At 68.3% G+C, this 19,137-nt stretch overlaps 1 protein-coding gene across 5 annotated transcripts; it reads right to left on the bottom strand.

Moving 5' to 3' along the window:
- Positions 1-106: 106 nt before the first annotated feature.
- On the bottom strand, positions 107-19,000 carry SCRIB (scribble planar cell polarity protein). 5 transcript variants are annotated; one of them, XM_041768704.1, is made up of 36 exons: positions 18,508-19,000; positions 17,705-17,822; positions 17,521-17,599; positions 17,334-17,423; positions 17,183-17,239; positions 17,021-17,084; positions 16,850-16,924; positions 16,637-16,781; positions 16,217-16,335; positions 15,840-16,039; positions 14,870-15,036; positions 14,648-14,778; positions 14,431-14,556; positions 13,492-13,662; positions 12,871-13,254; positions 12,095-12,157; positions 11,660-11,749; positions 11,239-11,316; positions 10,307-10,630; positions 10,140-10,220; positions 9,802-10,056; positions 9,409-9,519; positions 9,019-9,312; positions 8,740-8,928; positions 3,651-3,761; positions 3,522-3,569; positions 2,633-2,695; positions 2,085-2,192; positions 1,842-2,001; positions 1,635-1,770; positions 1,355-1,546; positions 1,111-1,253; positions 999-1,036; positions 819-893; positions 573-624; positions 107-489 (listed from the first exon to the last, which is right to left on the bottom strand). In XM_041768704.1, exons 1-36 carry the CDS (start codon positions 18,664-18,666, stop codon positions 344-346), a joined length of 4,842 nt encoding a protein of 1,613 aa, XP_041624638.1. In that variant the 5' UTR covers positions 18,667-19,000; the 3' UTR covers positions 107-343. The 5 variants fall into 5 exon arrangements, with proteins under 5 accessions (XP_041624638.1, XP_041624639.1, XP_041624640.1 ...); XM_041768707.1 differs by having other exon boundaries at positions 350-489; positions 758-893; XM_041768708.1 differs by having other exon boundaries at positions 350-489; positions 823-893.
- Between the last annotated feature and the right edge of the window lie 137 nt (positions 19,001-19,137).

Raw genomic sequence — 19,137 nt, 5'->3', positions numbered from 1 at the left:
AGCACGGGGTTGGGCTGTGGAGTTCAGGGCCTCCCCGTGGCTCCCAGCCTGGTGGGGGGCAGGGGGTCGGGGGCTGGAGGTGTGAGACAGATGAACGGACGAGAGGTAAAACGTAGTCAATTTTATTCCTTTTAAACCACAAAATAGAGTCTTTGGTTGTACAAACATCACTAGTTACAGTCTTGCCAATGGGTGCCAGCTGGGGAGGGGGCAGTTAGTCGGCGGCCAGAACTCCTGAGGGATCTCTTTAAAATGCTAACACCCAGGTTAAAAGACTCAGGGCAAGGGTGGTGGTGCAGCTGGCAGGGCCCCTACCCCAAGTCCAGGGGAGGTCCTGGTGCCTCTAGGAGGGCACGGGGCCCAGGCCACGGCGTCCTGGCCGCACTGGGCGGCGGCTGCTGCACAGTGTCACCTCCTCGGGGCCCATGGTGCCCGGCGATGGCCTGCCCAGAAGCACCATGGCCACCTCTCCGTCCTCCTCCTGTAGGCCTGGTGGGCAGAGGCAGGGGGCTGAGCGAGCTGATGGGGGGCCAGGCACCCTGGCTGCCCCCTGGGCCTAGCCTGCCACTCACCAGGGCTGGGAGACGGTTCCAGGGACCTCAGCTCCTCAGCAAAATCTGGGGACTGTGAAGGGGAGAAGGATTAGGTCAGGACGGCACCCCAGGCCTGCCGGCAGCCGCCCCCGACAGCCTGGGGTCCCCGCTGAGCCCCGCGCACACGGAACAGGATGAAGACAGGCAGAGGGAGGGGGACAGGCCTGGGGGCGGGCACAGGGCCGCAGGAGGAGCGCGTGGCTGTCCTGCCGACGGGCCTGGTACCTGCAGCTCACAGACAGGTCTGGAAGAAGGAAGGGCTGCAAACACCCTGTAGTCAAACTTCCTCCCAGACAAGGCCTTGAAAGGACAGCGTGAGGGAGAAAGGCAGAGAGCGTGAAGAGGGGCAGAGGAGGGGGAGTCTGGGGAGGGGTGCAGGGCGGCCAACAGCTGCTGGCTCCTCACCAGGCGTCCAGGGGAGTTGCTGGTCTGGGGCCCGAGGTCTGGGGGGACAAGAAGTAGGCATTGGCAGAGGTCTGGGCTGCAGGGCGCCCCCCCCCCAAGACTGGCCACAGACCTTCCACGGGGGTGGGTGAGGGGGTGGGCGCGGGCGAGGGGGCCTCAGCCAGCCGCTCCAGGGGCCCCCGCCGGCTCCGGCCCTCCTGCGACTTGCTGAGAACCATCTGTGCGCGGAGGGCGTCCTGCTCGAGGGACTTCATCCTGTGGCAAATGGGAGGCGGGGCTGGGTGGCAGGCGCGCGGGGGCGGGGGGGGGGGGGGCAGTGGGGCCGGGCAGGCCTCCCGCGGCCACCAGGGCCTCACCTGGCCGCCCTCCACAGGGCGCGCTTCTCGGCCTCCAGGGCTCGGCGCTCAGCAGGGGACAGAGCCCGGTCGGGCACGGGCGCGGACAGCTCGGGGCTCTGCACGCGCAGCCGCTCCTGATGGCGCCGCTCCGCTTTGGCCGTGCGCACCGGGGCGCCACCTCCGAGAGGCTGGGGGGACGAGGGGCTGAGCCTGGGCCGGAAGACAAGGCAGGAGGACCAGGTGGGTGGGGGGCCACTGGCATGGGGATCCCGGGGAGACGTTAGGTGCTGCCCCTCACCCTGCAGCAGGGCCGGCCCAGGGCGGCGGCTCCTCGGGCTCCTCGTCGTCGGGGGCCTCCCCGTCCAGGTCCAGGCTCAGCGCGCCGTCCTCTGCCTCCCGCATCAGCTGCGCCCTCTTCTGCTGCAACTTTCGGGCTGAGGTGGGGGTTGGGGGGTGAGACCTGGACGCCCACCCGCCTGCCCCGCCCGCCCCCGTGCACACCTACCTTCCTCCTCCTGCATCTTGCGCAGGTCATCAGCACCCACCAGTGACACGCGCTTGGGGGGGCCCTCGGCCTGGGGCACCCGTACCTCCAGCTCAAAGTATTTCTGCCGCTCACGGAAAGAGAGCTGCTCCGGGGAGGCCATGGGCCCAGGTGTGGGGGGCTGTGGGAAGTGGGTCCTGAGACCTGGCCCCTCGGGGCACACGCCCCCCAGGCACACGTGCCAGCAGGGGCCCGGCTGCGTACCTGAGCAGGGGTGTCCTGCAGCGGGTGAGGGCCGGGCACAGCAGCAAAGGTCCTGTAGGCTTGCTTCACGTTGGTGGGCAGCGCGTCCGGAGAGGGTGGGGACGGGGGCTAGGGAAGGGGATGCACCTGAGCCAGCGAGGACCCTTGTCCCGGCTGCAGCCTCCCCCAGCCCTGACTCCCACGCCCGGCCCAGAGCGCTCAGAGGGCATCACCTCTACGTCTGGGCCCACCGAGCCCCTGGCCAGGCCCACGCGGGTTTTCTCAGGGAAGGGCAGGGTGGGGCCAGGTCAGACTGGGATCCAGGTGAGGGAGTGGGGATGTGGGGAAAAGACCCACTGGAGCCACCCCACCAGAGGGCACTGCCAGGGCTGACCCCTGTCCACCGCCCCCATGCAGTAGACCCGGGAGCCTCAGCAGGCTCAGCTTGCCCCCCCCCAGCTATGTCTGCCCCGGGGCATAGGTAGGGGCGGCTGGCGGGTGCTGTCCCCGGGCACCGCCTCTGTGGAGGAGGGGGCACCGTCCTGTACCCCTGCCTGGCGTGTGCTCACCTGCTGGCAGCTCGGGGAGCGGGGACCCTCGGCCGTCTTCCCTCCTGTGGTCCCAGGTGGCACCTGCAGGGATCAGGCAGTGCCGGGGGAGGGTCAGGCAGGGCTGAGACCCCACAAGGAGTTGCTGGGAACGGGGGGGGGGGGGGGGGGGGGGGGGGGGCTGCCAGAAGCTGCTCCTCGGTTCCCCAGCTGACCCCAGCCCAGGCCGAAACCACGGTGCAGCCAGCACGAGGGAGCCCCACCGAAGGCCACGGCCTGGAGGCCCCAGGCTCCCCGATGCAGGGCGGCAGTTGCTCCACGAGCACCCCCACTACCCTATACTTGGAAGGGATGTGAGCAGGGGATGCCGGGCACCCCCGCTCAGTTGTCCCTGCCTAAGGAACAAAGGTCTGCACTAAAGCCCGTGGCAGCCCCCGCCCTCTCTCCCGGGCACGGCCTCCTGGCAGCCGCTATGGCTCTTGGAGAGGGGGCGAGACCCAGAGCTCCGTGCTGCCTGCCCCCATGTCTGGTGTCGGGGTCCCTCCGGGCTGACCTCCCGCGCAGGTGAGTCAGGGGAGGGGGCTTCCTAGGAGGCCGCCCGCACCCTCCACTGCCTCAGGGCTGGCTCCAGGAGGAGGCAGGGCCCTGGCATGGGTGCCCCCGGCCAGTGCGCCCCTGCAGGCCCTACCGGGAAGCCCCGTCCCCCGGGTCTCTGTGACCAGGCCGGGGGTGTGACCTGGACACGACACTGCCAGTGCCAGGTGCGGGGACCAGAGGTGCCGACCCTGGCAGCAGAGTTGGCAGCGCTGCAAGGGGCCTGCGGATGCAAGGCAGGGGACAGGGAAGTGGGCGCCGGGGCTGGGCGTGCACGGAAGCCCCGTGTGTAGGGCAGGGGCGCCCGGACACGCACCACGGCCTCCAGTCCCCACTGTGGGGTTGGTCCCGGCGGCTCCTTCTCCTGCGGGCAGAGGGGACACAGGTCAGGGACGGCCAGCCTCAGGCCCTCCGGCCTGGGGGCAGCCGCTGTCGGCGCTCTGACCTTGCCACAGCCGTCAGGGCTCAGCTCCCGATCGATGGAGGAGACGCTCTCCAGACTGTTCCGGCGGCCGACGCCTGCCGCGAAGGGGTTAGCGATGACGCCTGGGGACACCTGAGGAGACGAGAGGGGCGCGCTAAGGTCAGGGCCACCACCCTCCCTGGTCCAAGGTCCCCTCCAGGGGCCGGCCAGAGCCCCAGCCGAAAACCTGGTGGTGAGCACACGGCTATGGCAGCCTTGCGGCGGTGGGGGGATCGTGACCGGCCCTGTGGGCCACCTGGGCTACTGTCTGTGACACGGGGTAGCCACGAGTCATGGATGCATGTTGTGGGCACCAGCGGCCATTTGGACACGTGACAGGAGGCCGGGGAGGCCAACTGTGGACGGGGAGCCCAGGAAGCAGAGGGGTGACCACACGGCGGGGGGCAGGCAGTGGACAGCGGGCAGTGGGTGCCCGCACAAGACCCCGCTCGCACTCACACGCCGCTTCTGGAACCTGCAGCACGAGCGCCCGGGATAGACTGAAATAAAGGACACGATGCCGGAGCAACACGGCTGTGAGCACAGGGGAGCCCACTGTCTGCCGGGCAGCAGGGGTGGGGGGCGAGAGCGGGAACGCAGGCGGATGGAGACACGGGTGGCTGTCCCCCAGGCCCACATGGAGCCTGGAGCTCGGCCTTGACCATGGGGAGGAACCAGAGCGGGCGCAGCCCCCACGCCGGCGGCCGGCAGAGAGCACGGATGAGGGGAGGGCAGCAGCCCCACGGGGGTGAGGATAGAGGCGCCCCCGCAGGGACGCCGTCAGGACACATGGCACCACTCACGACGCAGGTGGGCGCGGCGGGCAACACCCGAGAGATGCGGGCGCGGCGGGAACACGCGGGACGGAGGCCCGACCAGCACACGGACTCTGACACGAGCAGATTTAAGAACACGCTGAGGCGCCCACATTCCGACTTCTGGAAGACGCTTGTCCAAAGGCCTCAGGTGGCCTGGAGAGGCGGGGCCTTCAGGCCAGGTGGGCAGGGGCAGGCAGAGGGACGGGCAGGGACGGGGCTGGTGGAGGGACAGAGAGGGACAGCACAGGAGGAGGGACGGGCGCAGGTAGAGGGATGGGCAGGAACGGGGAGGGACGGGGAGGGACAGAGCTGGGACAAGGAGGGGGGAGGGACGGGGAGGGACGGGGCAGCCTCCGGGTTGAGGCCTGCCGTGAACTGCCCCCCAGGGCCACGTGCGCTCCCATCCACGAGCCCAGCTGCAGCAGGTCCCGAGGCCGGGAGCACACGGGGCGCAGACCTGGCTCGGGAACAGCACTCTCCGTCCTCGGGGGAACGTGACGCAGGCCGGGAGGGCAGCAGGCGGCTCACAGATGAGCCACGTCAGGAGCCCGCCCGCCGGCCACGCTGCCCCTGTGGAACGAGAGGCCGGTGAGGCCGCGGGGACAGCACGCGGGGAAGGGGGTGCTCCCGTGGCGGCCGGCCCACGGCCAACAGGCGGGCGCAGGGGACGGATCTACAACATCCCTGTTGGGACCACCACGGGACCGACGCCAAGAGCAGCCCCGGGTGCTGGGGGCGGCGGGTGGAAATGTGACGAGAAGCAGGGTGTCCAACACTCTCACGTCCCCGAGGTACACCCCACGTTCCAAGGGGAAAGAGTCCCTTCGAGTGGGGAAGCCTGGGGACACGATGTGGAGGCTGCCAGTGACAGGACGCACAGCCATCCACGCCCGTCCGGAGGCTGGGGGGGGACACACACTGGGGTAACCTGGTCAGAAACGCACCCACTCCAACCTGCCTCGAGCGGCCACGGGGCTCTGCACCAGGTCAGGTCAGCGAGGTGGGCCAGCGGGTGCCCCTGGACTCAGCCCTCGGCTACGAGGGACACCATGGGGGCCGGGGAGGCACACAGGCTGCGAGGGCGGGATTCTGTGGCCTGTTCCTGCCACTTTTTTCTAAACTTAGAATTATTTTATGGGACAGCTCGGGTGGCTCAGCGGTTTAGCGCCACCTTCAGCTCAGGGCGTGATCCTGGAGACCCGTGATCGAGCCCCACGTCGGGCTCCCTGCAGGGAGCCTGCTTCTCCCTCTGCCTGTGTCTCTCTCTCTGTGTCTCTCAGGAATAAATAAAATCTTAAAAGTTATTTGATGTATTTATTTACATTTTTTTTTAAGATTTATTCATGAGACACACAGAGAGAGAAACACAGGTATCACAACCGTCCCTGAAAACACGGGAGGCCCGGGGTACACCTAGCTGGGAGCCTAACGACACAAACAACTACTTCCAGTGCCTTAAAAACACAGTATTTTGGGACACCTGGTGGCTCAGTGGTTGAGCATCTGCCTTTGGGTCAGGTCGTCTCCCGAGGTCCCGGGATCGAGTCCCATGTCGGGCTCCCTGCAGGGACCCTGCTTCTCCCTCTGCCTGTGTCTCTGCCTCTCTCTGTGTCTCATGAATAAACAAAATCTTTTAAAAAGAAAATAAAATTTAGGACAGCTCGGGTGGCTCAGCGGTTTAGCGCCGCCTTCGGCCTGGGGCCTGATCTTGGAGACCTGGGATCAAGTCCCACGTCGGGCTCCCTTCATGGAGCCTGCTTCTCCCTCAGCCTGTTTCTGCCTCTCTCCCTGGGTCTCTCATGAATAAATAAAATCTTAAAAAAAAAATTAAAGTAAAATAAAAAACAACAACAAAGAGTCCCAGGACACTGTCCCAGCTGGAGGAGCCCGTGACTCTTGGTAGGTCTCAGGATCATGAGTTCAAGCCCCATGTTGGGCGAGGAACCGACACCAAAGACAACAGGACAAACTCACGGCTTTGGTCAGGCTCCAGACCCGCTGGCCGCAGCCCACACCCCCACGCCCTCCCGCTCACCGACACGGACAGATAGAGGGAAGGGAGACGCGTGTGCGGAAGGCGGCAGGGCGATGGGCACAGGGGGCCGGAGGGGGCAGGTGAGTGTGGACCAGGCCAGGGACTCTCCGAGAAAGCCGCTGGAAGACGCCCGCTGGCCGCTGAGCGGGCTGGTGAGCCGGCCACCAGGGAGGGATGTGACCAGAGGGCAGGCCGGTGGGCACGCCCTGGAAGCCCAGAAGCAGACGCCGCCCAGACGAGGCCCCTGAGGCAGAGGAAAGCCCGGCATCTGCCCAGGGCTCCACAGCAGGCAGGGGCAGCGGCCCACGAGCTGCGCAGCACCCACTGCAGAAGTGGGGCCTCCAGCCGCGTGGGGAGTGCAGCTACAGGGACGTGGCACCAAGGCCAGTTTCCAGAACCTGAGCGGGGTTCACAGGACACCTGTAGGACCCCGATGCCCACAGGGCTGGAGGCGCACGGGGGCGGTTTACGGAGAGCTGGGTGGGCAGGGTGAGGACCCAGGGAACGCCCGGCCCACGCCCTGTGGCTTCACGAACTGCAGCAAACATCCAGCCCCTTCGAGTCAACATGAGGCAAGGCCACTGGCTGCCGCTGTCACCCAGGCAGAGGTCCTGGGGCAGATCCGAGGGGCTGCCGCCGAGATCCAGACTAACAAGGAAGCCACGGCCATCCACCAACGGGCTCGGCGCACACACGCTCCTGCGTGGACAGAGCTCTGAAATCCAAGCTGACCTCTACTCATCCCGCCCGTCACAGAACCCCCAGGTTAGCAAACACTCAAAAACCAGTCCGAAGTCTTCTAAAGTAAGAAAAACAGGTCACGTGGCCAATTAGAGATGACGGTGCAGCGGACAGTGACCGTACCCAGGGCCCCGTGCGGCGGCTGAGGACACCGGCACAAGGGCGGCCCCACATGGCCGGGCCCGCGGGGACCTGGGCGCTCAGGCTCCACTGCCGACACAACACAGCCACTCCCCCCAGAAACACTCCCAGGAGGATCACACCGCCCTGCCTCTGAAAACTTCCACTGGTACGGAAAAGAAATGTAGGACGACGTAGGACGGGGAGAACTTTGAAACGGGGAGACTTTTCTACACAAAATCCTGAATCCAAAAGACACAGAATAAAAAAAATTAATTCAAAAAAATTTAGAATTTTACAACTGCAAAGAAACCCTTCTTCAAAAGCAAAATTGACCCAAAGGTTTATATCCCACAAAACAGGAGGCTGATGTTCAGAACGTGCATCAGCACATGAGGCTGAGCGCCCAGGCTGCAGCACACAGGGCCCCCCGCCCCGACCCCGGGCTGGCTGGCGTGCCACGGGGAGCCAGCACCCTGCACCAGGTGTGGGTGCCCCCCGGAACTCGGGGACACATCACTTTCAGATGTTCAGGCCTGTGCAGCCACTTTCCTCTGTTTGATAACAGCTTTAAAATCAGCAAACGTACAAATTAAAACACCCGAAAACTCTAACACAAGGAAAAAAGTAAAAGCAGAGCCTCCTCCAGGACCACCTTCTCCAGGCCTCCGCAGGAAAATGCAGGGAGGGGCCGGCATGGGGCCCAGCCCGGCGCCCGGGTGCCCAGTGGGGCACGAGCCCAGGCTCCGTTCCCGTCCACCCCTCGCTGGCCGGAAGTGGCTGCCCCACAGACCCAGTGCTCGCAGGCCGACCCGAGTGACTGCCCCGTCCCTGTGCGGGTGAGAGCCCTCAGAGGCCTGGGTGGGCTGCAGGCAGGCATGACCCCGGCCCTCGCTCTGGGGGAGTGGGCAGGAGGACAGCAGGGGCCCCATGTGCCATACCCCCACCCCAGCTTCTGCTCTGAGGTTCAAAGTCCTGGGAACAAGTTGTCTGCTGAGGAGCTGCCAGCAGAGGACGGCGCCCAGAGAGGCTGGGGTTCCCAGCCGGGTCTGCAGGTACAGCCCCAGGGGCCACCTGCCTGGCTTAGACCCCCCCAAACCTGCACGTGCTGCCTGCCTGGAAGCTCGCGGCTCCGTCTCCCCTCCCAGGGCCTGGTCGTTCCACATGCCCTCGTGCCCCGTCTTCCCTGGGCTGAACCTCTGCTCACCGGGAGCGGGTGCCTGGACCACGGCCTGGCACTAACCCCCCAACCCGCACTCCACCTGCCGAAGGCTGAGCACTCCCCGAGGCGTGCACACGGAGAGATGCCCACGGTCAGTCGTCACGGGGGCGGAGGACCGAGGCGGCAGGCACTGACCTCAGCGGGGGCCACGGTGCTGGTGTCGAAGCCGTCACAGACGAGCACGGTGAGGGTGTCGCCCACGCTGCGCAGCAGCTGCACGGCCTCGCCGTGTGTCAGGCCGAGCAGGCTCTGTTGGTTCACCTCCAGCAGCCGCAGCCCCACCCGCAGCCGGCCATCGCGCCCGGCCGCTCCCGTGGGGCTCACCTGCAGAGACCCAGGCCTCAGACGTCGGGGGGCCTCTTCCCTGCCCCAAGGAATCCCATGGGGTGGGTCTGGCCAAGGAGGGGCCCTCACCTTGGAAATGAAGATGCCCTCGTCCGTGGGGTCACAGGGGTTCCCCGCGTGGCCCTTGGCGCCCCCTCGAACGCTGATGCCCAGCTTCTCCCCGGGGGCCTTCTGGATGCAGAGCTCCCGCATGCCCGGGGGTGGCGGGTCCCTCCTCACGAGCAAGACCAGCTCCAGGCAGGGCCGGAGCAGGGCGCTAACCGCCTCCTGGTGCGTGGCCTCCCGAATGTCCTGACCGTTCACTGCCAGGATGCGGTCCCCAACCCGAAGGCCACTGCGTGCGGCCAGGCCCCGTGGGAGCACCTGTCAGGGGAGGACAACGTTCAGCGGGCTGGAGGCCTTGCTGCCCCGCGGCCGGCTGGGCCCTCGTACACAGACAGCGTGTGGGGCCTGCACTACCTTGGAGATGAACACGCCAGGCTCCTGGATACCAAACGGGTGGCTGGAGTGGTCAGAGCCCCCAACGATGCTGAGCCCCAGTGGGCCCCCGGCTCTCGGGAGGCAGATCTCCTGGGGACGCCAAGGGACACAAGGGGTTGGCTGAACAACCCCCCTGGAGCTGCCCGGGGAGCTTCTCCAGCATAGGGGGTGTATGGGCCCCAGCAGCTGCAGTCAGGTCCTCAGGGGCGAGGGGCCCTGGCACCTCAAGGCACGTGGGCCACATGGTGAGGCAGTGGGCCTGGAGGGCGAGAGCACCTGCTTTCCTGCCCAGAGGAACTAACATCCACACCTACAACTTTGTGGGGAGACGTGGGGAGAGTCGGGCACAGGTAAGGGAGGCCTGGGTCTTACCTCCACCGGGTATGGCCCCTCCAAGGTGGCAGCCAGCAGGCTAGGAGCCAGCCTGAGCGGCCCAGACTCTCCAGGGCTGGCAGTGACCACAGTGCTGGGGGCTGCGACAGGGGGTGGGGGGGAGTGTGGCAGAGGGCTGGGGGGAAGGGGCCCCCCGGCCTCCCGCTCCAGCAGCAGGGCGATGGTGGGGGACGCGGCGGTCAGCAAGGAGACGGCGTGGTCGTGCCTGGCCTCGGTCATGTCCACCCCGTTGATCTGCAAGAGGGGGGCCAGTCAGGGGGCCCTGTGGGGGAGCGGAGCGGACAGGGCAGTACATAGGCCCCGTGCCCCCCACTCACCGAGAGGACACGGTCGCCGACCTGCAGGGTGCCTGCCCGGTGGGCAGCGCCCCCCTCTGCGATGCGCGAGATGAAGATGCCCTGGGGCGGAAAGGAGGGCCGGAGGCACTGAGTCCCAGTCTCTGCCCGGCCCCCTCCCCGCCCGGCCCCCCACACCCCTGCCTCACCCCATCGCCAGCCCGGTAAGGTGTGGAGCCTTTCCCGCCGGCGATGCTAAAGCCTAGGCCCTTCTCGCTGCGCACAAGGCAGGCCACGTGCCGCTGGCGGAGGGGCCCGGCGGCCTCGGCCTGGAGCAGGGGCAGGCGCAGGCCGGCTCCCCGCCGTTCCCGCGGGCTGTAGTCGTCCTCAGGCCGCAGCGGCGTGACAGTGACCGCGTTCTCGGGCTCCACCATGCGCTCCCGCCACAGCCGCATCTGCACGGTGGTGCCTGCGCCCCGCAGCGCCTCCACAGCCTGGTGGTGCTCCGCGCCGTGTAAGGCCACGCCGTTCACCTGCACAGCAGGAGCGGGACGCGTGTCAGGACGGGGCTGCGGCCGCACGAGGGCTCTGTGCACACTTCCGCTGCGGACCACCCCCCAACCTGTGTGACCCCGGGGGGAAGGATGCGAGCGGCTGACGGGGACACGGGGACACCCGGGCCCTGTGGTTCCCCCGCCCGTCCCCAACCCAAGCAGCCCCAGACGCAAGATGCCTCCGGTGCCTGAGCTCACCGGGCGTCTGACCCTGCGCCTCACCCTGACCCCGGCTCCGTGAGGCTCCCTCCCTCCAGCTCAGCTCTCCCTACCCAGGGGGCCACAGCAGCTCCTCCCAAAGCTATGATGGGACCTCAGCCCTGCCTGGGCGGACGCGCGACTGGCTGGTGGCCCCCGTCCACTGCCCCTTCTGGGCCCCCGCAGGAAGGGCCGGCCGCCATCAGACTCGCCCCGGCGCGCCCACCCGGTCAGCACACGCACGCAGCCTCCGCGGAAGCCCCTGCCCCGCTGCTAGAGGACTGACCGCCTCCCCAGCCGCTGCTCCCGGCACAGCCAGCGCCTGCACCCCTGGGCTCCTGCCCTGATGGCCAGGGCTGCGTGGACCCTGAGACGTGTCGCCAACTCACCTCGAGGAGCTTGTCGCCCACCCGGACCCCTGCCCGGGCTGCGGGGCCCTCCTCGGACACCCGTGAGATGAATATGCCCTAAGGAAGAAGCGGGAGCTGAACGGAGAGCGAGAGCACAGAGGCCCTGAGGGCCCGGCCCGGCCTGTCCCACGGGCTAGCAGCTGGAAGGCACAGGCTGACCTCCCGGGATGACTCTCAGCCCCAAGCCCGGCGCAGGCCACTGAAGGGGGGAGCTAAGTAACCCGCCTGGGCCGCCGTCAGGGTCGGGCACCTGGGCAGGGGGCCCTGAGGTGAGCAGGGGCCCGGAACAAAGTGCACCGAGACGTCGGAAGGTGCGGCACAACTTCCCGCAGGACCACACAGGCCTCACGGGAAAACAGGGCGCTGGGAGAGGGGTCCCCGAGGCGGCACGGCTCCTCACCTCGTCGTCCCCCTTGTAGGGAGTAGAGCCCTTGCCACCGGCGATGCTGATGCCCAGGCCCCCTGTCTGCCGCACGATGGTGAGCGTCAGCTAGAAACAGAACAGACACTTGCTGTCTGGGGGCTGCTGTGGGCCTGGCGGGGGCGGGGGGGTCTGCGCAGGGACGGGCACCTGCCAGGGCAGAGCACAGCCTGGCTGGAGGCCCGCGCCCCGCCCCCTCCTGCACACCCGCCTCTGACACTGCTGCCTTCCCCGGGGCCCATGCTGGTGCTGTTGCCTGTGTCAGGGGCCGGCACGCCCCAACCCTAAGGGGTACGCAGAAGCTCTTAAGGGGCAGGGGTCTGCACAGGCGTGCGGGGGGCCGGAGGAGCGAGCGCCCGCAGCCCAGGAAGCAAGGCCACAGCCCGGGACACAGAGCACAGAGCGAGTACAGACCTCTTCCTCCTCAATGCGTGCGGGCTCTATCAGCAGGTTATTGGCCTGGTCAAACGACACCCCCTGTTAGGACGGGACCAGCGAAGGCATGCAGGTGAGCCACCGCCCCCGCCCCGCCACCGCCTCACCCGGCCCCGCCAAGAGCAGAAGGGAGGCACGACCACACCAAGCTCCCGCAGCCCGAGCGCCGGCCCCTCCCTGGGCGTGGGGTCCTTTCTAGTCCAGGACTGTGGCCGCCACCACCGCCACCACCGCCACCACCGCCACCACCATCACACAGGACGGGCTCAGCTGGTCCAGGGGACCCCACAGCAGGCTGAGGCCGTGCCCGGCTGTCCCGGATACCAGCCACCTAGGGCCCTCAGCAGCCACGGCATCACGCCCGTGTGCAAGGCGAGACCTTGACGTCAGAAGCACAGGCATGCTGAGGGGGTGAGATGCCCCCGGGAAGCAGGCAGGACCCTGGGCGGGCCCAAGAGCCACCTGAGGACCGGGGAGAGGATGTGGGTGAGGGTCCAGCAGGCCTGAAGCCCAGCTCTGAGGAGGACACAAAAAGAAACAAGAGTCCGGGCAGCTATGGCAGGGCCGCCTGACCCCGGGGATGGGGCCTCGGAGCGCCCATCTGAACCCAGCCCAGGAGGGTGTGGAGAGCAGCAGCCCTTGGGGAGCGCCCTCCCCTGGCAGCCAGACTCGGGCCGCGGGCTGACAAGCAGCAGAGGAGACGCTGCGGGGACAGGGCAGCCCGGAGTCGAGAGGGATTGTGAGGAGAGACCCACCTTGATGGAGGGCGCAGAGACCACGGCCTCCTCCTTGTCCTCCTCGGCCACTGCCGCCTCCTCCTCCTCCTCCTCCTCCTCGTCCTCCTCGGCCTCCTCCTCGGCTCGTGGAGCCCAGGGCGTGTGGGGGCCGTTGTGCCAGCCCCCAGCCCCTGCCGGGCCCTCACCGTCCGGCTGCGCCCCCTGCAGCAGAGCCACAACGGCCTCGGGCTGGGGCAGCTTGGAGATCTTGAAGTGCTTCTTGTAGTGTGGTGTGTCCTTGCGGATGAGACGCTGCCTCCCGCCAGGCAGGGGCCAGGGCGCCTCCAGCTGCCCCTCCTCGCTCTCGCCATCCTCCCCCGCTGGGGGCAGCAGCAGCGTGTCCTCTGCAAAGCGCACTGTGGGCTGTGTGAAGCCAGCCGTGAGATGGTGGCAGGTCGCCCCCCCAGGGCCTCTGAGTAGCATGGCGTCGGACACGGCACTCAGGGCCGGGAAAGAGCCTGCAAGGGAACTTGTGGGAACGGACCCGGGGGGGGGGGCGAGGCCCGGCCGAGCTCCAGCGGGGAGAGCCCACCGTGAGGCCCAGCCGCACACTGACGGGTCCCGCCTACACGTCTGCTTGGCCTCCGGCGCCAGCCTCACCTCCTCGTACGTCTCCTCCTCCACAGCCTCCTCCTGGGCGTTGGGGGCGGCTTCCTGCTGGCTCAGCCCCTGGGTCTCTGCCGGTGACCCCTCAGGTTCACCTTGGGAGGCGGTGCCTGTGGACGGCTGCGAATCCTCGCTCAGGCCGGACTCCGTGCTCAGCCTCTTGTCCTGGAGCGGGTGGGGCAGCGGGTCAGTCTACAGCACCCCTGGCGGGCTCAGTCCGGCACGGTGGGGGCCGTCCATCCCAGTCCGCGGGCAAGTCATGCTGCCATCAGACCGAATGGATGACATGCAAAGATGCTTTTGGGGACCTCCCAGAGCTCTTCCTGAAAGCAAGACAATGAGGAGCCCCCGGAGGACACCAGCCTGAGAACAGCCAGGGGCCCTGATGGAGCACAGCTGTGTGAACAGCAGCTTTGTGGGGGGGGGGGGGGGGGCGGGAGGGGCACTCTACATCCCCCAGGTGTCACGGGCACTCTGCTGCACCCCTAGGGATCCTAAAGCTTCCCTTTGCCCTTGACGCTAGAAGCTCAAGCGGCAGAACCAGGCTTGCAGGACTATGATCCCAGCTCTTAACAGCAGAGCTAGTGATGCCCCTGCAGGTGGCGTGAAAACCTGTGGAGGACACCGACCCCGGGGCCTCACGCTCCAACCCCTATGCCACCTCTGGCAACCCACCGTGCTCCTGCCCCGCACGTCTACAGCACACGCTCCCCTGCAGCTGCCCCAGTAGCCTTCGCATGACATGACCCTGCTCCAAGGGAGGGCACAGCACACATGGCCCTGGACCCCCCAACAGGCTCATCCCCCACCCGCCCCAGCCACCCTGAGCCCTCAGAGCCCCACACCCAGGATGACAAGACACCCAGAGCTCCCAAGAGGTGCAAGCCTGCCAGGCTGGTGTCCCTTGGGCACAGTGCGGGTTCCCACAGGCACCTCCTCGAGGGGCGAGGGCGGCCTGGACTCAGGCCTCCAGGAATAGGCTTCACCGCGACGCTCCTCAACACCCCTCTTCATCACCTTCAGCTCGCTGGGGTGAGGTGTGGCCCGGCGCTGCAGGCCCTGCAATGTGCACAAGGGCACGGGGTGGGGCAGGGTGGGGTCAGGTGAGGGCAGGGAGGAAGCAGCCCACCCAGGGAGCCCCTCGCCATACCCGCTTCTCGGCAGCAGCTCCCTCGGCATCATCGCTGCTCACGGGGACCTCCAGAAACTGGATGACGCTGACGCGGCTGGGCGGGGCATCGCTCCAGCTCTCCGAAGGGCTGCTCTGCTGCCCTGATTCCTCTAAGGGAAATGCACATTAGGGAGCCCCGCTTGTCTGAGACCATACCCCACCCCCACCCCAGTTCCCAGCTGCCAGTCGTCAGCAACCTACCAAGGCTGGGTGGGGGCTGCTGGGGCAGCAGGTAACAGGTGAGCACCTTCTCGCCGGTCTGAGCATCATCCTCCGTCTGGAACCGGAGCATCGGTTGTGCCTGGTTCTCAGCGAGCCATAGAGCCTTGAGGTTGAGGTGGGTGAGCGCAAACGGCAGACTCTGCAGCCTGGTGGCCAGTGGGCACGGTCAGCTCAGTGGGGGGGGTGTACGGACAGTGGGCACGGCCAGCTCGGGTGTGTGGGGGGTACGGTGGGCACGGCCAGGTCGGTGGTGGGGGGGACGGTGGGCACAGCCAGCTCGGTGGGGGGGAGCGGTGGGCACGGCCAGCTGGGGGGGGGGGGAAGGACAGTGGGCATGGCCAGGTCGGTGGGGGGGGGGGGACGGTGGGCACGGCCAGGTCGGTGGTGGGGGGGACAGTGGGCACGGCTAGCTCGGTGGGGGAGGGGGCGGTGGGCACGGCCAGCTTGGTGGGGGGGGGAAGGACAGTGGGCACGGCCAGGTCGGTGGTGGGGGGGACAGTGAGCATGGCCAGCTCGGTGGGGGGGGGGGGGGGACAGTGGGCACGGCCAGGTCGGTGGTGGGGGGGGACGGTGGGCACAGCCAGCTCGGTGGGGGGGGGGGGACAGTGGGCACGGCCAGGTCGGTGGGGGGGGGGGACGGTGGGCACAGCCAGCTCGGGGGGGGGTGGGCGGTGGGCACGGCCAGCTCGGTGGGGGGGGGGGAAGGACAGTGGACACGGCCAGGTCGGTGGGGGGGGGACAGTGGGCACGGCCAGCTCAGTGGGGGGGGGGCGGTGGGCACAGTCAGCTCGATGGTGGTGGGGACGGTGGGCACGGCCAGCTCAGTGGGGGGGGGACGGTGGGCACGGTCAGCTCGGTGGTGGTGGGGATGGTGGGCACGGCCAGCTCGGTGGGGGCGGGGGATGGTGGGCACGGCCAGCCCGGTGGGGGGGGGGGTGTGGGCACTCACCGGTTCCCGGCCACGTCCAGCACATGTAACTCAGCCGTGTGGGCGAGCTCGGCTGGCAGGGTGGCCAGGCGGTTGTCCCTCAAGGAGAGAACGCTGAGGGCCGCACAGCCTCCAATCTCCGGTGGCAGCACCTCCAAGCGGTTCCGGTCTGCATTGAGGTTGGTCAGCTTGGTCAGCTTCCCCAAAGACCGAGGCAGAGCCTGGGCACGAAGAGGACGGCCAGAGGTTGACAGAAAGCCGCCAGGAAGGAGAGGAGCACCCCTCAGGGCAGCCCCAGCACCTGCTTCCCACCGGCAGCCTCCCGTCCAGGCAGAAGGCTGGGCCCGCGCCGCGCCGCCCTATCCCTGCTCCCCCGGTCCTGCCAGGCTGGGCCGTACCGTCAGCAGGTTCTCAGTGAGGATCAGCTCCGAGAGATTCTCGCAGTCACCGATGGCCTCAGTCACCTCGCACAGACGGTTCTGGTCCACCTTCAGGATGGACAGCTGCTTCAGCTGACCTGGTGTTGGGGAGAAGGGGCGACGGGCTGCAGGGGTTGGAGGGCCCGAGCAGCTCACAGCTCAGATCCCCGCTCCGGCCCAGGGCAGCACCCTCCCCACCGCCCTCCCCAGCCCCAGAGAGGACGGCTCTGCATGCCCTGGTGACCTCCCCGCCCGGCCTTCCCCACGCCCCCAGCATCCTGCCCCCTTCTCGGGGCCTCTCTCGGAGCCCAAGCAGTCAAGGCCCTCCCCCCAGGACCCTCCTCTGGGCCAGGCCTCACGGCCACCCACGCCCCTCCCAGTGCCCAGGCTGGCGCTGACCGATGCCATCAGGAAGCCTCTGCAGCAGGTTCTGGGAAAGCAGCAGGTCAGTGAGCAGCAGCAGGCCGCCGAGCTCCGCGGGCAACTCCTCCAGCCGGTTCTCCGACACGTCCAGGCACACCAGGCGCCGCAGATTCCCCAGCTCCTGCGGGTGGGTGCGGAGGGTCAGGGCACGGCCAGGCGCGAGCCAGGGGCTGACGCACCCTCACTCACCGGGGGCAGTGCCGACAACTGGTTCCGGTCCAGCCACAGTTCCCGGAGGTTGGGCAGAGCCCCGAGGGTGTCGGGCTGCAAAAAAAGACAAGGACAGAGCAATGGGGTCAGAGTAACAGCCCAGGGTTCGCCCGCCTCGCCTCACCCGCCACGGCCCCGCCCTCTCCGCACCAGTACTTCCAGCTCATTGCCTCCCAGATCCAGCTGTTCCAGCTTGACCAGGAAGGACAGAGACCTACGGAACAAACAGCAGGTTGTGCTGTGGCCACGTGAGCCAAGGGCCCCCAGGACCGCGGCCGAGCCGGTGCCAGCAAGAGACCCAAGCCCACTCACGAGGGCAAGGACTTGAGCAGGTTCTCCCGGAGCTCCAGGGTCACCAGGTTGGCGAGGCTGAAAGAGAGATCAGGGTGGGGCATGATGGAAGCCGGGGCGGCGGGCAGAGGAGTGGGTCTGGGCCGGGCCCCCCGCCCTGGAGAACACTCACTTGCCCACGTCCCCGGGCAGCGCCTGCAGGGACACATCATTCAGGGCCAGGTGAGCCAGGCTGCGCAGCTGAGTGAAGCCTTCAGGGAGCCTACGGCAGAAGCAGGGGACCAGGGGACCTCAGGTGTCCAGGAGGGGGCTGTGCAGGCCCCGCGCCCGCTACTGCCCCTGCTGTGGCCACCACCCACCTAGACAGAGGGTTCCCACTGAAGTCCGCGATCTCTAGAGCCTTGCAGAACTTGATGCTCTCGGGGATCTCGGGGATGTCTGCAGCGGGACAGAGGTCACCTTGGAGTGACAGCCGGAGTCTCCGAGAACTCAAAGCCCTTCCCGCCACCCCGGGCTCCACCCCAGCCCATGCTGGGCTCGCACCGTTCCGGGACACGTCCAGCTCCACCAGCTGCATAAAGTTGGCCACCTCAGGAGGCAAGCGCTGGATCTCGTTGTCACTCAGACCCAGCTTGCGGAGGTTCAGCAGCCGGAAGAAAGGCTGTGGGCAGGGAGAGGGGTCAGGGGAGGACGGACTGTGGCGGGGGGCCCCTCCGGAGCAGACGCAGCTCCCACGGGCCTCTGCCTGGCCCAGGCCACGCAGGAACCCGGGGTCCTGCCCCATCACCTCCCCCTGCAGCAAGAGAAGGAAAGACGCGTGCCCTCCTCTTGCCAACGCTTCCAACTTCCTAACTTTGAGTACCTGGTCCCTTCACGTCACCTCGGACGCGTCCCTGCCACCCTCCCGCCACACGATGGACCCCAGGCGAGCGAGCCCTAGCTGAGAAGTTCACCTCCTGGTTGGGTGGCTGTGTGCTCCCCTGCAGACTCCACCCACCCGGGAGGAGCCCCCGGCCCCCGGCCACCCCGCCCAAGCCTGTGGCAAGAGTTCGATGCCTACGGAGAGACAGAAAAAAACAAAGGCGACGGGAGCAGCAGAGGGGGACCGCAGGTCGGGGGCCAGAGCCGGCCCTCCGCGCCCGCCACGCCCTTGGGGGCTCGCAGCCCCCAGGCACCGGCCACTCGGCACCGTGTCCAGAAAGGAAATCCTCCCGCGACCCGCTTCCTCCAGCCTCTCCTCCGGGGCAGCCTCAGGGAGGCAGCGGCGGGCGGGGCGGCGGCGCCAGGGCCGGGCCCACCTGCAGCCCCCCCGCCCGGGCCCACCTGCAGCCCCCCCGCCCGCTCACCTTGGGCAGCTCGCGCAGCTGGTTGGCGTCGAGCAGCAGCTCCTCCAGGCTGCGGCTGTAGCGGTAGATCTCCTCGGGCACGGCCTGCAGCGAGCAGTGCCGCTTGTCCACCGACTCCACGTGCCGGTTGCAGCGCCACAGCGGGATGCACTTGAGCATGGTGCGGGCGGGCGGCGGGCTCAGGCGCGGGCGCGGGCGGCGGGCTCGGCCGGGGGGCGGGGCTCGGTCCGCATGAGCCCGGCGGCGGGCGGGGGAGGGGCGGCGGCGGCGGCGCTGGGCCCGGCCGCGCTCGGAGCGCTCGACCCGAGGCGGCCCGCGCTGGGGGGCGGGGTGCGGCCGGGGCGGGGAGGGCGCGCGGCCGGCCGCGCTCAGACTCCGGGGAGGCGGCGGCGGCCCCGCATCCCGCCCAGCCCGCTCGCCCGCCGCTGTGCCGCAGCCAGGACGGCCGCCGCTGCCCGCCGGACTGCCCCGCCGACAACCGCCGGCCGCCGCGCAGCCCGCCGGGAAGCCGAGGCCCGCCCTCGCCGCCCAGCGCCTCCGGGAACTGCAACCCCCACAAGGCCCCGCGGCGCCGGCGCCTCCGAGAACCCGTAGCGGCCCCGCGCACCGCCCGCCGGGAAGCTCCGCAGC

The sequence above is a fragment of the Vulpes lagopus genome, chromosome 9 (assembly GCF_018345385.1).
Source record: "Vulpes lagopus strain Blue_001 chromosome 9, ASM1834538v1, whole genome shotgun sequence".
Taxonomy (NCBI): domain Eukaryota; kingdom Metazoa; phylum Chordata; class Mammalia; order Carnivora; family Canidae; genus Vulpes; species Vulpes lagopus.
This window is presented reverse-complemented; position numbering and strand designations above follow the sequence as displayed.